Here is a 20120-nt window from a genome sequence, read left to right as displayed (position 1 = left end):
GGGGCTCGCCGCTCTCCCCCCGGCGGCCGGGGGGCGGGCGCGGGGGGGGGAGGGCGGCCAGAGCGCCGGGGGGAGGGCGGCGAGCCCGGCTGTGGCCCCGCTCTCCCCAGCGGCCGGAGCGCCGCGCCGCCCCCCTCCAGGTGCTGCCCCAAGCACCAGCTTGGGTGCCTGGTGCCTGGAGCCGGCCCTGATTGTATGTGTATGTTATGAGCTATATACATTAATGGACTACTCAGTATTTCATTTTCCATTCTTATATGCGCTAGTAGCAATTTCCTCTCAAAGCAATTCCCAACAGTTTTTACTGGTTATTCTCCATAAATTACTTCTTAGCTCTTGCCGGTAACAATAAAAAATGTATTTGGAGAGAGTCTCACTTGGCAGTGCATACAATATTGCTGTTGCATTAATGCTCTTAAATGTATAATTAAAAAAGAGTAAAATGTGTTAAAATTGAGACCAAAGTGTGTCCTCTTAATTTTTGTACAGGTGGTATTTCAGATGATGAAAGAAATAAGGAAACTGCATCTGTGAAGATAAACAAGGTTTGTTCAAATAACTGGAGGAAATACATTGGTTGAAACTAACTAGGAAGTGAAAGTCTCAAGTTTTTTTTTGTACTGTAAACTATTTTGAAAGTTAACGTGTCTGTTTTGTCTAAAATACTGCATATCTGTAGTTACTTAAATCACTTGCTTTTTTTTTTTTTCTTTTAATAATACTGGTTATGTGAACTTTTTCCTTTGACAGTCTACCTGCAATACAGTTTTGTACTGGTACATTTTGTTCACTTATACTAAAATGTCACAAGGGTACCCTGCAATTACCTAAAAGTGAGTTGCAATATAGTTCCAAGTCTCAGATTGTGGCAGCTGGAGTGCTCAAAGAAAGTTCTTCTCTAAAGAAAAATAGTTTGGAACTTTATCTTCTCACCAACTTGAGGCATCAGCCACAAGCTCTTAGGCAAAGAAATTAAAATATAGAAGTCACAGAGAGAGGAATGCCTGAATCAGCAGGTGTAATTAACCAAGTAATTTGCTATGCAAATAAACATTCAAATTTAGAAAAACTCCATTTTTATGGGATTATCTGAAGATAACCAATTAGCATCTTCCAGTTCTTTTGCTTTCTTTGTATAATTTAATGTTACACCAAAGGTTCAGAGCCATGGTTACAAGAAGCCATGAAGTCTCCAGCCAGTTTCTTTCTTTTCATAGCTAGCTGTGATCATAGAGACCTTCACTCTGTGCCCAGAGTTTTTCTTGGATTTTGCCTAAGAATTCTTTATTTGCTGTTAGTTACATTTAAAAATGTAACTGTCTAATGTATCTGTATCATGCATAGTTTAGGTTTCATGGCCCCAGTTTTTCTGGTGTAAGATCCACATACCTGGTGTCTGGTGGGCCTTGAGGATATTTGTTTTCTGGATCATTGTTTCTTGTGTTGGGCCTTTACCTCTTGGAGCCCAAAAGTAATTCCAGGCTTTCTCTTCCTGCGATATCCCCCACAAGACAGGTCTTTTGATCTGTTTGTTGGGGTCTCATTCCCAAGTAGATAAGAAGTTATCATTCACGCACTTAGAAGCATCTGAAGTTGGGGGAAAAGGCCTTTGATGTCAGATCAGTCCCTTAATCTGGCTCTGGGGTGGATGAATACTTCTTAATAGAAGGCAATATGCCACATACATAAGGTATCCAGTCTTTCTGCAGCAGAAATCAATGGAAAAAAAGACTCCTTTTAATATCAGTGGAAGAGATACAGAGTTCAGAATTATCCAAAACAAAAGTATTTATGTTGTTTACATACAGCACCTATTTACTTTAAATATAACTAGTTTTCAAGGATATTTAACTATATGGAAAGAGTGAGAGGATGGCAAGGCATTGAGACTAGTGATTCTAGCTATACCTTCACAAGACATTATGTCGTAGTGCAAGTTTCCATAGCAAATGCATCCTTTGGTTTGACAGTCCTTCAGACATCAATACTGCACAGGTCCTCACACCTTCCTCCTCAGTGAGTACTGTCTCAGTTACCCACAGTGGAATACACATAGGGAGTTGAAGAAAGAGGTTCTTACCTTGTATGGTAACTGGAGTTCTTTGAGATGTGTGGTCCATGTCTGTATTCCACTATCTGCCCTCCTTCCCCTCTGCTTCAGATTCTTGACTCATGATTTGCAGTAGAGGAGAGGCAGCCAATCCACACACCCCTTCTACTCTCAGTTCAGAGCACAAGGAGATAAGGAGTGTAGTCACAGACCAACAGATACTGCTAGCAAAAATCTTCGTCTTATCACATGTGTAGCCACAGTAAAATGCAGGTATGTACCACGTGTCTCAAAGAACTGCAGTTACTATACAAGGAAGTGACCTATTTTTGAATTTTCCTCTTATTTTAAAAAAAAATTAAATACTTGAAATTGAAACAACATTTAGTTTTGCTTCAAACACATAATCTGTTTTTGCGTTGTTCTCAAGTGAACAACAGCATCACTTTGTAGTTTTCAGAATGTTTGAAACATGAAATTTTTACTCTTTGTCCCGGCAAGAAGGGAATATTGATTATTAGGGCTGTCAATTAATTACAGTTAACTCTCACGATTAACTCAAAAAATTTTGATTTCAATTACAGCACAGAATACAAAGTGTATAGTGCTCACTTTATATTATTTTTTATTACAAATATTTGCACTGTAATGGAATGGTGGTTGAAGCATGAAGCGACATATGAATGTTTAGCGCATCTGGCACGTAAATATCTTGTGATGCCGGCTACAACAGTGCCATGCAAACGCCTGTTCCCACTTTCAGATGACATTGTAAACAAGAAGTGGGCAGCATTATCTCCTGCAAATGTAAACAAACTTGTTTGTCTGAGTGATTGGCTGAACAAGAAGTAGGCTCTAAAGTTTCATATTTTATTTTTGAGTGCAATTATTCTTTTTATATAATTCTACATTTGTAAGTTCAAATTTCATGATAAAGAGATTGCTCTACAGTACTTGTAGGAGGTGAATTGAAATACTATTTTGTTTTTCTTTTTAACAGTGCAAATATTTGTAATCCAAAAGTAAATCTGAAGTGAGCTCTGTACACTTTGTATTATGTGTTGTAATTGAAATCAATATATTTGAAAATATAGAAAACATCAAAAATAGTTACATGATATTCTATTAATATTAAACAGCGTGATTAATTTTTTAATCGCTTGACAGCCCTATTGATTATTCAATTTTTAATCTGGTGTGCATTTTATAAACTGCAATAGTGGGCTGTTGAGACTCCTGCATTGTTGGGTTATTCATAGGAATAAGAACTCAGAAATCTGCCTCCTGTTGCGGTTATTACTGAGACCCTTTCTTGTAAGCAATTGTGTATAAACTTTTATGGTTCATTTTTACTAAAGTTGTGAGAAATATTTGCTAGTATAATATACATTTTTATGTTACTGTAGCATGAACTTACCTATGAACTCTGCAATCAATTGCTGATTTGTATCATGTCTCCCTGAATTTAAAAATAAAAATAAAAATTCACAATTGCAAAAGCAAACTGCCACAGTTATGATAAATTTAAATTTTTTATGTACTGGTGATATTTATTATCTAGCACCAAAAATACAATAGGCAATTTATGGACAATAGGAAAACGAAGTATGTACCAAAGACTTTAGTGGATTTAGTTATCCCACCATCCAAAAACTTCATAGAATTTAAGTTCAGGCTGCTTATGTGCCAAACTCATTATCGCAATCACTGAAGAGCAAGGACATCTCAAATTTTGGCAACCTGATTGAAGATGCTGTAACACCACACATGACATTATGCAATCACTGTCAGACTCTGCACCTCCACAAGATGCTTCTTGACGCTTCTAACTTACTCAGCAACACAATGAATGCACAACATTCCTCTAGATTGTACTCTAATACAAAACCTTATCCTCAACAACAGTGTAACATTTTCTGTGGTGATATGAGCAATTAATAAGTGTACGTGGTGGTTGTCCATGGGGAAACGTGAGGTTGGAGTTAGATTTTTGCATTCAGATGCGATTCAGAGGAATTTAGTGTCTTTGTGCCTGAGCTCACTGCATTTCCAACAAAATCACTGAGTGCGCACAGACTTGGGGCTCTCCCCAACTCTAGGCTTCTCTGAAAAGTCTCATCCTCAACTCACCCCCCGTGTCCTGTTCTCCCCAAACATAAAAACACTTCTTCTCAGGAACATAGACACCTATTCTGCCCCTATCCCTTGCAAAATCCATTCCCCTGTCTCCTTCCTTCCTTGTATGCTCCTGTCCATGGTGCTGTTGCCTGGTTTGCTTGGGGTCCCAGACAGCTCTGAAAGCTGCTGCTTCTCCTGCCCCTTTATAAAGCCTCTTCTCCCCTGCCCCGCTGCAGATGTGCACAATTCTGTATGCCCCACAGACCCCATCTGTCCCTTCCTACCTACAGTCCTCCTTGCTGCCCACCTGCCTCTTTAGGGTCTCTGTGCTAGGTAGATCTGGTGACTCCAGGCAGGCTGACCATATTGGAGGAAGGAACTAGCTGAGTTTGATTTGTGCATTGACTTTTTCTAGCAAAGATGATGAATGTGATGATACATAACTTAAGCTTTTTTAAACCCACAAAGTTTGAAACCTGTCATCTTTCTGAACTCTTTTGAAGACGTCCCTGCGTGTGGGTTTAGATGTTCGTTGGTACTGTGGCTCATTAGCTAGAGGAGTTAGGAAAAACCATGAGACTGGAAAAAATTCAAAAAGGTCTAATTTTTAAATGTTTCCTGTACCAGAGCTAGACTACGAAAAATTAAATTGGCCAATGAAAAGCTTATGTATAAAACTTGGAGATTTGAATTCAAACATTTGAGTATAAAAGTTTTAGTCCTGCATTAACTACATATCTCAATACAGGTTTAACTATAAAGCTTCTGTAATATGCATCTGAAGGAAATCTTGCCAATGTAATTTAAAGTCTATGGACAATCACGTATTAAGCACTAAAGATGCGGAAGATTTAGTACTGGCTCTCTTTCATTTACAATTTTCTTTTGTAGCCCAGAAGACAGACCTGCTCCAATGAGTGCTTCAGAAATCATTTCTGCAGTAGATCTCCTTCCACTGGAGAATCCTTCTCCAGCTATAGAAATGACTGGTGAGTATTTGCTAACGCTTTACCCAAATTACCATGTAAGTTTTAGCATTGTAGATGCAGTAATGATAGTTAAGTGATGCTTTCATTTATATTTTATTGCCCCCAAATGCATGTAATTGTCTTACGCTCTTTGCTAAACAAAAGCCTGCATTTTTCCTTTAAAATCTGATATTGGAAATAGAGACCTCAGTTCAGCAATCCATCCCTATTCACCAAAGCATGTGAGTGCATGCTTAAGTCTCACTGGCTTGAATAGGATTTAACCACATGCTTAACTTTAAGCACTTGCTTGATTGCTTTGCTGAATTAGATAAGACCATTATTAGTTGACTCTCAGAATAATGAGAGAACACTATTCAGAGCAGGGGCAGAGTTTAAAAAAAAAAAAAAAGTTAGGTTGCTCATGCAGCAGAGAGAATCTTCTGTTTTTGATCTTACTTGGCACAGAGAGGAGTACTTTTCCATCTCCCTGAACCAGCTTTTGCTAAATGGCCCAGTACTTTTTAAGTCAATAAAGTATGAGATCACAAATATTTTGGGGTTGTTCAGGTGGATGGTCATGATAAGGGAGAGTTTGGGGAACTCATGATGCATACAAAATGTCTAAAGGAAGAGAAAAATAATGAAAACCTTGAACACTAGTTGGATAATAAAACGGGGAAATTATATATCATATTTAGTACTGTATAACTTAAGAAATGCAGTTCCTCCTCACTTGTCCCATATACACTACCAATACTAAATGTCAGGGTAACCAAGTTTCTTCACTCTTTAATTTCATCACAGACCTTTTCCTCAGGCTGTATATTTGGGAGACTTCTAGAGGAATGATGAATGCTGATACTCTTCTCTAGAGGAGTTCATGAATAAACCTTGAAACTTAAAATGTTTAGAAATATTCTTAAACTAATTTAGGAATAATTTACTTCTAATAAATTTGCTTGTATCAGTTACTGACATGCATAATATCCAAGACTGGCATAATGCAAACTTTTTTTTAAAAAGTTCTGAAATTTATCTTTCAGTACAGAACTTACAGAAATCCATACAGTGATCAGACAGAAGAGACGAGAACTGGAATTGTCGTCATCCTCCATGTTAGTTAGAGTTCAAAGGTAAAGAAAAAAAATTTCCTATCCAAAGTGTTCAATGGTTTTAAGTGGATAAAAGTTTAAATGGAAACTCAGGTTTGAAATCACATTATTCAATTGTCTTTTAGATCTAATACCATAAACATTAAACTAAAATCTGTTTTCAGATCATAATTTTCTACATTTTCACAGCTTGTTACTTGCCACGGGGAGGGATAGCTCAGTGGTTTGAGCATTGGCCTGCTAAACCCAAGGTTGTGAGTTCAGTCCTTGAGGGGGCCACTTAGGGATCTGGGGCAAAAATCAGTACTTGGTCCTGCTAGTGAAGGCAGGGGGCTGGACTCGATGACCTTTCAAGGTCCCTTCCAGTTCTAGGAGATAGGATATCTCCATTAATTTATTTTTTATTTATTTATACTTTTATGTAAATTGAGACTTTTTATTGTACATCCTGGTACTTGCTTTTCATGTGCATCAGTGTGATAACCTCACTGTGCACTGATTTGTGAGCCTACGTGTGCCATTTTTCATACATGTGGGTCTAATTTAATTTTGCATGATTCAGGGATTGTCAGTGTTTGTTCAATATGTGCATGTTACCTATTTTTAGAATATTCTTCTGATTTAAATGCAGACTACTAAATCTCAAGACTTAAACCTCAACTTTAAACCAGTTAGTCTTACCCTCTCCCATGGTTGGTTGTTACTTTCTTCAACCTGGGGAGGGAAAAAATCCACATTTTTCATCCAATGGTGGATAAAAAATGGGGGGGGATGGATGGACCTTGACGGTTTTAGCAAATGAAACACAAAGCACATACTATTTCAGTTTATTTTTCTTTTTCATAGTCTCAGCCTATGACCTTTTAAATTTGAGATCAGTTATACTGGCTGTGTAATGGAAAGCTGCTTTGAATGGTTCCTCAGTTTTGTTCTTGTGTGATTCCATTTCTTAATTAGATCAAGCCAGATTTCACTGAGACTGTGCCAATAATGCCATCAGCTCATCTGTCAAATCCCTCCAAAATTTCCTTCAATTGCATTTGTAAGTTTAGTGTCTTTCTGTAGATTCTTTTGAGCATGCTTGGTTTTTTTGCATTGAGCAATAGAGGACTTTGATCGAATTTTCACACGCCCTTGGTAGTTCAATGCAAAGGTAGAGATACAATTTTCCTGAGAGCTCAACTGAATGTGATTGCAAATGGGAAGATGGAGCATCAGTCTTTCATTTTCTAACAGCCAAATAGAGTGATAGTTGTTGCAGAAGTCTTATTTTTGGACTTCAGATGTGTTTTAGGAGTTTGGTAAGTGTTACTACTTTATCAACAAGACAGTGCTGAACACACATTCATCATACATTTTCAAAATAATTGCATCTGAGGAGTTCTCTCATATCTTTCATTTTTTTTGTTTTCTGAGCAAATGGGAGAGATTTCTTAAACTTTCTTCTGTGTGCTTAGCTGACACACATAATCAGCAGTTTGGACACACTTTTCTGCTGTTTTCAATTTAAACATAGAATCAACATAATTAAGAATAAAATGAAATCCCTCAGTAGATGTGTATAACTGTTAATCAGACACAAGGACTGACTCAATATCTTGCATTAATGTCAGTGTTGATTATTATAGTTTTTCTCTTTTTTCCTGTATTTTTTTTCTTGCAACTTCTAGTGCTATACTTAAGTTATTCTGTCCGGAGGTGTAAACTCAGAGCAAAATACTTCAATCATTTCTTTAAATTACTTATTTTCTATGTTGAAGGCCGTTTTGTTTGCATATCACAAGATTGCAACTTTTTTGTCAAGTTGAATTTAAGCCTATCAGTTGTTGAAATGTCTTAGTCATTGATTGATATTTGCTATTTTTTTGTTTTTAAAGAGAAGAGACCGCTCCTGATAAATCTTATGTTCTAAACCTTCTGGAAGTCTTGGAACAACATTTAACTTAACCATTATAATTTAGATGTTTACTTTGTGCTGAGAATCATGATAGTATCAAAAATGTCTTTTACAGGATCATCAAACTCACCTTTGTTCTGCTTTTTGATTTCATTAGAAAGTTTCATTCAAAGGCATGCTTGATGTTGAAGAATCCAAAAAAACCCATATGAGATGAGCATGAATTCTTTGTTTTACTACTTATCTCATTCTGACAGTGTTTGTTTTAGTGTGGAAAAATGGTTTTAATTACTTCAGTTCATTCAGTGAATTATTTCCTACCACTTACTTCAGCTCTAGGCATATTGAATGAGAAATTTATACATAGGTGTTTAGTAATAGTTAGATACTAATCTTCACTTGCAGTGTTAATCAGTAGATTTCACATTTACTACAGGTAAAACTAGAAATGATCTAGTGAAATCAACACTGTGAAGCAAAAAAAATAAGGTGAGCTAGCCAGCGTTTAAGTAGAACCATGTTGTCAGATATCCTGTTTACTTTCCAGAAGTTTCTGGTCATCTTAGTTCTGTTAAAGTTCATAAATCCACCTAGTCTTCAACACCCGATGACAATTGGCTCTGTTGGCTAGCCACACCACTTTCCCCAGTCACCAGTAACTTTCCCCACTTTTCTTTCCCTCTGGATTTCTAGGCAGTTCTGTAACTTTCTTATCATTTCCTAATAGACATAACAAGAACCTTGATGTTGTCACCACTTCCCTTTCTATTTTTAGAATAGTTTTCCTTTGCTGATATGAGGTGTTTAGGTTCTAATTTCAGAGTGATACAGAAGTTTAAAAAGATAGATACTGGATGGTGTGTTCTGGGTTTTGATACCCCACCCTCCAACAACTCTGCCCTCCTCAAGCAAAACCCACGTTGTTCTGTCCATATGTTCTCCATATTAGTAAATATACCAGTATTTGCTAACTTCCCCTGACTGCAGCAAACCAATTTATTCTCCATATAACATGATATGGCACACTGGATCCCTTACCTCTGGTGGAAACTTCTGGTTCTTCCCTACATCCATAAAAGAAACATTTCTGGAGAAAATAATAACTCTTCTCTCCCCCTATTGTTTTTCCAGAACTCTTGTGTCTGAGGGAAAAGGAATCTCTCATCCCTTCACTATGCTCCAACAGGAGAAAGGTTCTCTTAGTAGTATTTCTTCTGCTTAGCCAATGGAGGGAAGAGTATTATTGGACTGACTGTGAGGGCCTACAGCAGGACTTGGATTTTTCTATTGAAACCTTGCTCCAGGTTGTTAGTTATGTCTGATTTCATCTAAAGGATTATACGGAGTTAGTTATTTTGGTTTTGTCAATGAATAAGGACTCCTGAAGAATACATCTTTCTGGGAAAGAAAGCCTACTCACCATCAGCTTTGACTCTCTGTATCACTAGCTACAGGCAGTCCTAGGTATAATGTTCCATTTGTGAGCATGGTGAAACATGATATTACTTGCTTAGTACATTAAATGACACTGTTGTATCTTATTTTTCTAAAGTTCTTCATAAACCATTGTACCTTTTTCATTGCTTCAATGTGTTTTAATATTACAGAAATCCCTTCATGTTTTGTGAAGCTGAAGCGGAAACCTTTCTTCTTGCTTCCAGTGTAATGCCAGGGACTGTTTTTCCAACACATACCACGCCTTTGGAAAATTTTGGTAAACTTTTTTTTTTGTAAGTTTTTTTTATAGTTCATATAAACTGTTGTCCCACTATGATTCTCTAAATTAGATGAACTGTTCAGTTATAAAGAAAAATTGTAATGAGATGCAGTGCAGTTAGTAAGCTTCAAACCCAAATCTTTTCATAATCAATTTTCAAGGTTAAAATTTAGGAGGTAAACTGTTGTGCCAGTTTCCAAATAATTGGTCAGCTACATAAAACACTGGTTTTCTTCATTTAGTGAAGAACAAAATGTTTTCTATATGAAATTTTCTTATATAATTCTGTATATCAAAATTATTTGAATCTTATATTTAATCTTGTAACCTTATCAAAGTTGTTGAAAGGATGGATAGCAGCTTTGCTGATATGTAATATATTGTTTAACAACCTAGATTGGCAGTGCTCTATTAAATGTCGTGAAGGAAACAATCTTGTACAGGAGGAGTGGTCTAGATTAGTATTTAATTGGAGGGGCACAGCCCTTCACCAAAAGGTGAGGGGGGAAAACTGGCAGAATCGTTTGATCTTTAAGCTCCAGTAGGAATTTGGGGGTGGGGCAGCAGGGAAGGAGCATACTCTCCCTCCTGCTGCGGTGACTGCCATCTAGTCCCTGCTCTAGTCCCTCCTGCCCTCAAAGCCAGTTAGAATGGAGATCTTCCTCCTCCCCCCAACCTGCACAGCTCTGAGATGTGCGGAGCAGAGCTTTCAGAGACAGCGGAACTATCATCAAAACCTCTTTGAAGCAGTATTGCCTCAGAGCTAAGTGCTGGGCAAGCAGAGAGAGACTTTGGGGCTTCAATGCAAGCAGCAAAAACAGGGAAACACCTACCAAGGGACAAGAACAGGGGGTGAGAACAGCTCCATCAGTAAAAGTACAAAATTGTAGCAAGCAAAAACTTTACCCCTCTCCTGGGTGGAGGGAGAGAGAAATTGACTTTTCAGGGCTCTACTGTTTAGCAGTGCGGGTTAACTGGCTCTCTTTCCCCTCACCCCTGCCCATTTTCCTATTCTTTACTGCATCCAGTAGTGGTAGGTCGACATGTTAGCTGGATGCCGCCGCTAAAATTCTCAGTGAGTGAATAGTTAATATTGACATTTAAATTATAACTGTTTTCAACTGGGTGTTAACTTTGCAATTATTAAGGCCATATAATGTCCCTCAAAGCTATTGTTTCACCCCATCTGCAGATTCAGGAGCGCATTTCAGTAGTTCATATTTTAAAGGCTTTCTTCACCTTAAAGAGGCTAGAAACTTAAGGTTTGTCCACACCTGGGAGTTATACCAGAATAGCTACAATGCTATAGTTCTTCTGCTATAGCTGTGCTGGTCAATTTCCCCATACAGCCAAGCCCTTAATATGCTTTAAATTAAACTCAGGCAGAAATTGGAGCCAGGAGCAGAGAGAAATTCAAGAGAAATGTAAAAGCTTTGTTATTGATTCTACTTTTAAAACTGGGGGAGGAGAGTAATTTTAACTTGAAATATTGGTCAACTTTCATACATTTTCTCTCTTTGGGGCTGGTCCTATTTTGTGGTTACAGATATTTGACTTAGGAACTTGATCCTCTTAATTGAAGGTGGGGTCGGCAATTAAGAAAGGGGGCTCTTCTCAGGATGATTAGGGACTGCCCTACAGTGATTGAGATGTGGGGTAGGAAAGCACATGATTTCATCTGCTCTTTTTTTAAACATGGAGCTAGGTTGATGGGAATCCGCTGCAATGGAATGTGGGAGTGCTAGACTTCTCCCCTGAAGTGACAGGGCTTCTCTATTAGACTGCACCAAAAGTAGGAATGTGTACATTTTTTTTTTTTTTTTGAAAAGTTAATGAAATAAAATATTGAACATTTTATTTAAACAGGTCCCAAATTGTTATTCATATTGGGTCTAATTAGGGTTGATAATGCTAGCACCTCTTCAAGTGTTGTTGACACTGCATATACCTAATGCAAGACAGGGAACTAAAATCTTCACATGTGCTGCTGGAAGAAGCACAAAACACTGAGTTCAGGTCTTGCCAGGGAAATAAGAGGAAATGATTTTCATACCATTTTAAAACAAAAAAATCTGGTGTTTTATCATGCCTATTCATTTGTTCTCTTTATTGGAATTCAATTTTGTATTTACAACTATTTCACTTTATCTTTTAAAGAATAATTGTGTTTTAAAATGTGAAGTTGTCTTGTTTCTCGTTACTCATTGGTATATGAAAGTCAAAAGGACTTCTTCGGTGACTTGAAAAGGGTGCTTGGACAGACACCCAGGAGATGTTCATTTACATATATTTAAGCCTTGTCTGAACTAGAATTTAAAGATGTTCTTAGCCCACACATTTTAAAAGTCTAATGTGAACAAGGCAGTATAGGGTTTAATGCATGCTGAACTGTGAGAATTGAAATGTACAGCGCAACCTCAGCAAGACAAGACCTTAAAGAAAACATTGTAGGACCTAATCCAGGTTTTCACTGTTCAGGATATGAACTCGGCTTGAAGACTTTCTTAGGCCTGGTCTACCCTATAAACTTTGGGTACTATAATAATACCTGTTATGGATATGAGTTTTTTACAACATTTTTATATGAGCAAAAAGCAGCCCTAGTGTAGAATCATTCATACCATAGAAAAATGCTTTTGCCGGTATAGCTTATTTTATAAGTGATACTTGCAAAAGCACATTTTTGCTAGTAGAAAATGCATATATGTTAGGAGGGTTTGCCACGATAGCTATACCAGCAAACCTTTTCTAGAATACGATCTTAGTCTGTCCTCCCCTCTGAGTAAATGTCTCCTTGGAAAGCTTTAGGTCCATGGCAGCAACATTTTAGAGTATGGACTTCTCCATGTTGAAGTTATGCATAGAGTGTCATTTTTGTCTTGCACTGAGGCGATTTGATGTGTCATTGCCTTATAACAGGAAGTCTTCTAACACTCACTTCTGACCAGGGCCGGCTCCAGGCACCAGGCACCCAAGCTGGTGCTTGGGGCGGCACCTGGAGGGGGGCGGCGCAGCGCTCTGGCCGCCGGGGGGAGAGCCGAGCCCCAGCCGGGGCTCGCCGCCCTGCCCCCGGCGCTCTGGCCACCGGGGGGGGGGGGAGAGCCGCGCCCCCCCCAGGGCCCCCCGCCCGGCCCCCGCCGCCCTGGCCGCCGGGGGTGGGGAGGGCCGAGCCCCAGCTGGGGCTCGCCGCCCTGCCCCCGGCGCTCTGGCCGCCGGGGTGGGGGGGAGAGCCGAGCCCCCGCCGGGGCTCGCCGCCCTCCTCCCAGGGCTCCAGCCGCCCTCCCCTCCGGCGCCCTCCCCCCGGTCGCCGGGAGGAGAGCAGAGCCCCCGCCGGGGCTCCGGCCGGAGGCTTTTTTGCCTGGGGCGGCAAAAAAGCCAGAGCCGGCCCTGCTTCTGACAGGAGACTGAAGCTTTGCTACCACACAAAAATTAAACAATTTTAACAGTTTTGGGAATTTAAGCCACCATAGGTGAAATGTAGAGCTTCAACACTTGTCTAGATTGCAAGTTGACCAGGCGAAGCAGGCACGTGACAATTTGATGTATAAACTCTTTCACTTTTAGTTCTTGGGCTGTAGATTCACGGAATGGTTTAGTTATTTAAAATGATTTAATTTTCATCATCATAGTTACAATCATTGCCCACAATTTAACCTTTTGGTGCCTGGACTAAAAGTTTTTAGTTTGGTATTAAGTGTTTATCAGTGGTACCTAACCTCTGACTGGGTGGCCCACATTGTAGGGCACAAGACCCATACAGAAGACTCCAGCAGATTTACTTGCACTCCGTTTGAAAATAAAAAGTGGTGGTAAGACAACTCTTAAAAAATAAAACAAAGGCACCACAGAGTACCTACCAAAGTCTGCCTCATCTCTAGCAGGCACATTACACTTGTGGAGAGTTGTGTGTAGTGGCAGAAGAGAGATTCTACTCTTTCATCAACTTGACGTGATATTGCATTAGTGAATCTACAAATACAGTATGATTTGGGCAGGCAGTTTCATTATAAGACTATATTTTTTGTGCAATTAGATTTTCTTATGCTTTTCTTATCCCAAACATGACTTTTTGTAAAATTTGGCAAATTCCATTTACCTGCTTTACATTGTGTAACAAATTTTACACCCTAAAAAAATTATTTAGGGGCTCTTACTTCTCAGCAGTGGATTTGGAAATGTTACTTAAAAAGATTCATTTTAGTTCTATTAGGATCCCAGCTTAGTCTTCTTTCAGTTATTCCTCTTGCAAGATGATGTTTCAGAAGGAAGCTAGATCACTGAAGTTTGGAATCTTTTGGGAAAGGAGGAGCCTATACCGGAAAGGTGTGCTCCACCTAAACCAAAATAGAACCAGATTGCTGGCATGTAAAACGTTAAAACGGTTGCAGAGGAGTTTTTAAACTTAAGAGGGAAAGCCTTCACGTGTGGAGGAGCTCATGGTTTGGACAGAGACATCTCTTAGGGAGGATCTATTGGGATTATCTATATCGAAAAAAGAGAAGAGGTTAGAAGTTGATAAAGTAGAGGCAGGAGCTGAAGAGAAACAGTCAAATGAAAAAGAGGCCCATTCAGTTGCATCACGTGAAGGCAGACAACTAAATACACCTCTACCCCGATATAACGCTGTCCTCGGGAGCCAAAAAATCTTACTGCGTTATAGGTGAAACCGCGTTATATCGAACGTGCTTTGATCCGCCGGAGTGCGCAACTCCTCCACACCCCGCCGCCCCCCCCCACCCCCAGCAGTGCTTTACCACGTTATATCTGAATTCATGTTGTATCGGGTCGCGTTATATCGGGGTAGAGGTGTATTGACAAATTTTATAAGTGCTTGAAAACAGATGCTAGAAGTCTAAATACTAATATGGGTGAACTTGAGTGTCTGGTGTTAAATGAGGATATTGATATAATAAGTATCACAGAAACTGGGTGGAATGATGGTGATCAATGGGTCATGGTAATACAAGTGTATAAAATATATATAGGAATGACAGAGTTGATTGTGCTGGTGGGGGAGTTTTACTATATGTGAAAGAAAGCGTAGAGTAAAAATTTTCTGTGAATCAGACTGTATCATAGAATCTCTATGGATAGAAATTTCATTCTTAAATAATGAATATAACAGTAAGAATATACCACCAACCACCTGACCAGGATAGTGACTGTGAAATGCTTAGGGAGATTAGAGAGGCTACAGAAATAGAAAACTCAACAGTAATGGGAGATTTCAACTATCCCCAGATTGTTTGGCCACAGGTCACCTCAGGACAGGATGAAGATATAAAACATCTAGACACCATTAGTGGCTACTTCTTGGAGCACCTAGTCCTGGAACCCACAAGGAAAGAGGAAATTCTAGATTTAGTGATAAGTGGCACATAGGATCTGGTCCAGGACGTGAATATAACTGAACCACTCAGTAATAGTGACCATAGTGTAATTGAATTAAACATCCTTGGCGGTGGGGAAATACGAAAGAAGCCCACCACAGTAGCATTTAACTTAGAAGGGGATCTAGAAAAAAATGAGGACGCTAATTAAACAGAAATTAAAAGGAACAGTTACAAGAATAAAATGCCTATAACCTGCATGGAAACTTTTTAAAAACACCATAATAAAGCCTCAAATTAAATGTATGCGCCAAATAAAATAAAAAAAAGGACCAAAAAATGCCACCATGGCTAAACAATAGTGAAGAGAGGCCATTGTAGGCAAAAAGGTATCCTTTAAATTGGAAGTCAAATCCTAATGAGAAAAATAGAAAGGAGCATATCTCTGGCAAGAAAAGCATAAAAGTATAGTTAGGGAGGCCAAATAACGAATTTGAAGAGCAAATAGCAAGATCCAACGTCTTTTTTTTTTTTTTTTTTAACCCTGCCAAACAATCAGTGGAGCCACTGGACTATCAGGCTGCTAAGAGAGCACTTGAGGAAGATTACAAGACCACTGCAGAGAAGCTAAATGAATTATTTGCATTGGCCTTCACTGCAGAGAATGTGAGGGAGATTCCTACATTTTTTTTGTAGGTGACAAATCTGATGAACTGTCCCACAATAAGTTGTTGATAGGGGAGGTTTTGGAACAAATTGATAAATTAAACAGTAATAAATCACCAAGACCGGATGGTATTCACCCAGGAGTTCTGAAGGAACTCAAGAACTGTTATGTAACTTATCATTTAAACCAGCCTCTGTACCAGATGATTGGAGGATAACTAATGTGACGCTGATCTTTAAAAGAGGCTCCAGAGGCGATTCTGCCAATTACAGTAATCCTAACTTCAGTACTACGCAAATTTGTTGAAACTATAGTAAAGAACAGATTTATCAGATGAACACAGTAAGTTGGTGAAGAGCCAACATAGTTTTTGTAAAGGGAAATCATGCCTCACCAATCTATTAGAATTCTTTGAATGAGGTCGACAAACATGTGGACAAGGATGATCCAGTGTATAAAGGGTACTTTCAGAAAGCTTTTGACAAGCTCCCTCACCAAAGGCACTTAAGCAATCATGGGATAAGAGGAAATGTCCTCTCATGGATCAGTAACTGATTTAAAAAAAGGAAACAAATAAATAATAATAATATATGGAGCTATACCTATCTCATAGAACTAGAAAGGACCCTGAAAGGTCATCGAGTCCAGCCCCCTACCTTCACTAGCAGGACCAAGTACTGATTTTGCCTCAGATCCCTAAGTGGCCCCCTCAAGGATTGAACTCACAACCCTGCGTTTAGCAGGCCAATGCTCAAACCATTGAGCCATCCCTCCCCCCAAGCGTAGGAGTAAATGGTCAGTTTTCACAATGGAGAGAGGTCCATAGCCGTGTCCCAAGAATCTGTACTGGGACCAGTGCTGTTCAACATATTCATAAATGATCAGGAAAAGGGGCAAACAGTGAGCAGGCAAAGTTTGCAGACAATACAAAATGACTCAAGATAGTTAAGTCCAAAGCAGACTGTAAAGAGATCTCACATAACTGAATAACTCAGAAACAAAATGGCAATGTTGATGAATGCAAAGTAATGCACATTAGAAAACATTATATTAACTACATACAAGATGATGGGATCTAAAATAACTGTTACCACTGAAGAAAGGTTTTGGACTCCTCATGGATAGTTCTCTGAAAACATTCACTCAGTGTGCAGCAGCAGTCAAAAAAGCTAACAATGTTAGGAACCATTAGAAAAGGAATAGATCGGGGTCGGCAACCTACAGCACTCGAGCCGATTTTGAGTGGCACGCAGCTCCATGCCGTGGTCCTGGCCCTCAGCCCCCCCGCCCACTGCTCTCCCCTGTGGGGGCAGGAGGCAGAAGCTTGGTTCTGTGACAGCCAAGCTTCCCCCCTCCCCTGCTTCTTCCCCCAGTGTGATGCTTTCCTGCCCCTCCTCCTCTCCTTCGCTGCTCCAATCAGCTGATGGCTCTAGCAAGGGGGAGGGGGAAGAGCAGCAGCGTGCACACAGTTCTGTAGAGGATGCAGAGAGAGGTAGGGACGGAGCCTGGGGGAAGGGGGTGGAACAGGGCATATCCCTTCCAGCCCCCTGCCATTAGCCACTCAGGGCAGGGGGCTGGGAGCACCCCCACGAGCCGAGCATCCCAGCCTTCTGCTCTGCACCCCCCGCACCCCACTGCCCTGAACCCCCCCCAACACACACCCAGCCTTCTGCCCTGCATCCCCCCAGCCCTCTGACCTGACCCTTGACCCCCCCCACACCCAGCCCTCTGCCCTGATCCCTGAATCCCCCTCCCACACACACTCCAGCCCTCTGCCCTGAACCCCCTCCCCCAGCCCTCTGCCCTGACCCCTGAAACCCCCCCCCTCCCCCCGGTCTGGGGTCCCGGCTGCAGGCCCTGCTCGGCCTGCTGCCGGCCTAGGTGAACAGAACCCCAGGCTGGCAGCGAGCTGAGCAGGCTGGTGGCGTAAGATCAGCATTTTAATTTAATTTTTAAATGACGCTTCATAAACATTTTGAAAACCTTGTTTACTTTACATACAATAGTTTAGTTATATAATATAGACTTATAGAAAGAGACCTTCTAAAAACGTTAAAATGTATTACCTGCATGTATTATTAAATTAGAGTGAATAAATGAAGACTCGGCACACCACTTCTGAAAGGTTGCCGACCCCTGGAATAGATAAGACAGTAAATATCATAACGCCACTATATAAATCCATGGTTTGGCCACACCTTGAATACTGCATCCAGATGTGATTGCCCCATCTCAAAAAAGATACACCTCTACCCCGATATAACGCTATCCTCGGGAGCCAAAAAATCTTACCGCATTATAGGTGAAACCGCGTTATATTGAACTTGCTTTGATCCACCGGAGTGCGCAGCCCCGCCCCCCTGGAGCACTACTTTACCGCGTTATATCCGAATTCGTGTTATATCGGGTCACGTTATATCGGGGTAGAGGTGTATGTTAAAATTGGAAAAAGTACAGAGAAGGGCACCAGAAATGAATACATGTGTGGAACATCTTCCATATGAGGAGAGATTAAAAAGACTGGTACTGGTCAGCTGTGAAAGGAGATGACTTAAAGGGGATATGCGGAGAAAGTGAATAAGGAAGTATTCATGTAATACAAGAATCATGGGTCACCCAGTGAAATGAATAGGCAGTAGGTTTAAAACAAACAAAAGGAAGTACTTCCTTTTCACACAAGGCAGAACCTGTGGATCTCATTGCCAGGGGATGTTGTGAAGGTCAAAACTGTAACTTGCCTCAAAAAAGAATTCAATAAGTTCATGGAGGACAGGTCTATCAATTGGCTATTAGCCAAGATGGTCAGGGGCATAACCTCATGCTCTGGATGTCCCTGAGCCTCTGACTGCCAGATGCTGGGAGTGGACAACAGGGGATGGATCACTCGATTATTGCCCTGTTCTGTTCATTCCCTCTGAAGCATTCAGCATTAGCCACTGTTAGAAGACAGGATATTGGGTTAGATGGACCATTGGTATCACCCAGTATGGCCGTTTTTATGTTGAATCTGTGGACATAAGCAAATAGTACAATATGCTGAAACTTATGAGGTGGCAACACCTTTGGCTTGGAGGGATTTGTGACTCATTTTGCCATGGCTATAACAGGTTTGAAGATCTGATTAGCCACGCTTTCCGCTTCGTATGTTTGAGGCAGCTACCTAAAGTACATGCTAGTTGGCCAATATGATGTCACTTTGGCAGGATATCAGGGACTGCTTTCTTGGTGATGATATTTCAAATAGCTTTGGTCACCTGGCATTCCTTCTGAGAGTTTGGGGCCTCCATTTAAAACCCATTTCCTGTTCATCTTGAATACATATTCCTTATAGTAGTACTACTTGTCACCTGTTGTGGCAGTTTCTCTGTCACAGGATTTTAAATTTTAAATCAGATTTTTTTTTTCTAAAAGAGATGCTCTCATTCAAACTGAAAATAATTCTGAGTATTCTTATGCTGGAGCTGTCAGGAATTTTTTTAAATAGTTTTTTGTTCATTGGTTAGAAATTGCCAATTTGTGGAAACCAAAACTTTTCCTGTGGAAGGGGCTCTCGGGTCCAGGATGGAATTTCAGGGGAGAGAGAATATCCAATATTCAGATGGTTAGGACACTCACCTGAAATGTGGGAGACCTGGATTCAAGTCTCTTACCTCAATCGGGCAGAGCAGAGAGTTGAACCTGGGTATACTACCTCCCAGATGACGCCTCTTCCCACTGGGCTCTTTGCTATTCTGCACTCACTCATGCACTCGCTCTCTGGTTTCTTGATTGAAAATTTTTGGGTTCATCCCAATGTGGAATGGGAAAACTTTAGAAATCTCACATTTTTGAAGTATGGGAAAATACCTACAGCTATACCTGTGGCCTATGTTATGGAGGTCAGACTAGAAGATTGCAGTGGTCCCTTCTGGCCTTATAATCTATGATTCTATTAATGTTTTGATACATACCTTTACAATATGTTGTGAGATTGTATAACTCTACAGAGTAAGCAACACCTCTACGTAGTCTGTTTATACTTTGCCAGCTGGAAGGGTTTTGTACTATTGCATTCATTTGTTCCTTGGATTCCCATCTTGGTTAATTCAGATTCTATTCAGCTAAAAATGGTTTTGCTTGTAAAAGCATGGAAAGCAGAAGTGTTCAGTAACATGTTATATTAAGACTTGGAATTGTGAATTTGTAAGCATGTAATCAATTTCCTTTGTTTCTAGCCCTTATGGTTGAAAAGAGAACCTTAAAAGCATGAATTTAAACA

At 40.1% G+C, this 20120-nt stretch overlaps 1 protein-coding gene across 5 annotated transcripts in view; it reads left to right on the top strand.

Moving 5' to 3' along the window:
- The window catches only part of SCAF11 (SR-related CTD associated factor 11), a 69336-nt gene that overhangs the window by 33315 nt on the left and 15901 nt on the right, over positions 1-20120 (top strand). For all 5 annotated transcript variants that reach the window (XM_024211875.3, XM_024211877.3, XM_024211878.3 and 2 more), the window contains 4 exons: positions 490-545; positions 5060-5157; positions 6183-6272; positions 9756-9862. In XM_024211875.3, coding sequence (XP_024067643.1) covers positions 490-545; positions 5060-5157; positions 6183-6272; positions 9756-9862 — 351 coding nt within the window. The remainder of the gene's footprint in view (positions 1-489; positions 546-5059; positions 5158-6182; positions 6273-9755; positions 9863-20120) is intronic.

The sequence above is a fragment of the Terrapene carolina genome, unplaced genomic scaffold (assembly GCF_002925995.2).
Source record: "Terrapene carolina triunguis isolate 2854851 unplaced genomic scaffold, T_m_triunguis-2.0 Scaffold68, whole genome shotgun sequence".
NCBI classification, from domain to species: Eukaryota; Metazoa; Chordata; order Testudines; family Emydidae; genus Terrapene; species Terrapene triunguis.
Note: the sequence above shows the minus strand (reverse complement) of the source record. Positions and strands in the feature narration are given on the sequence as shown.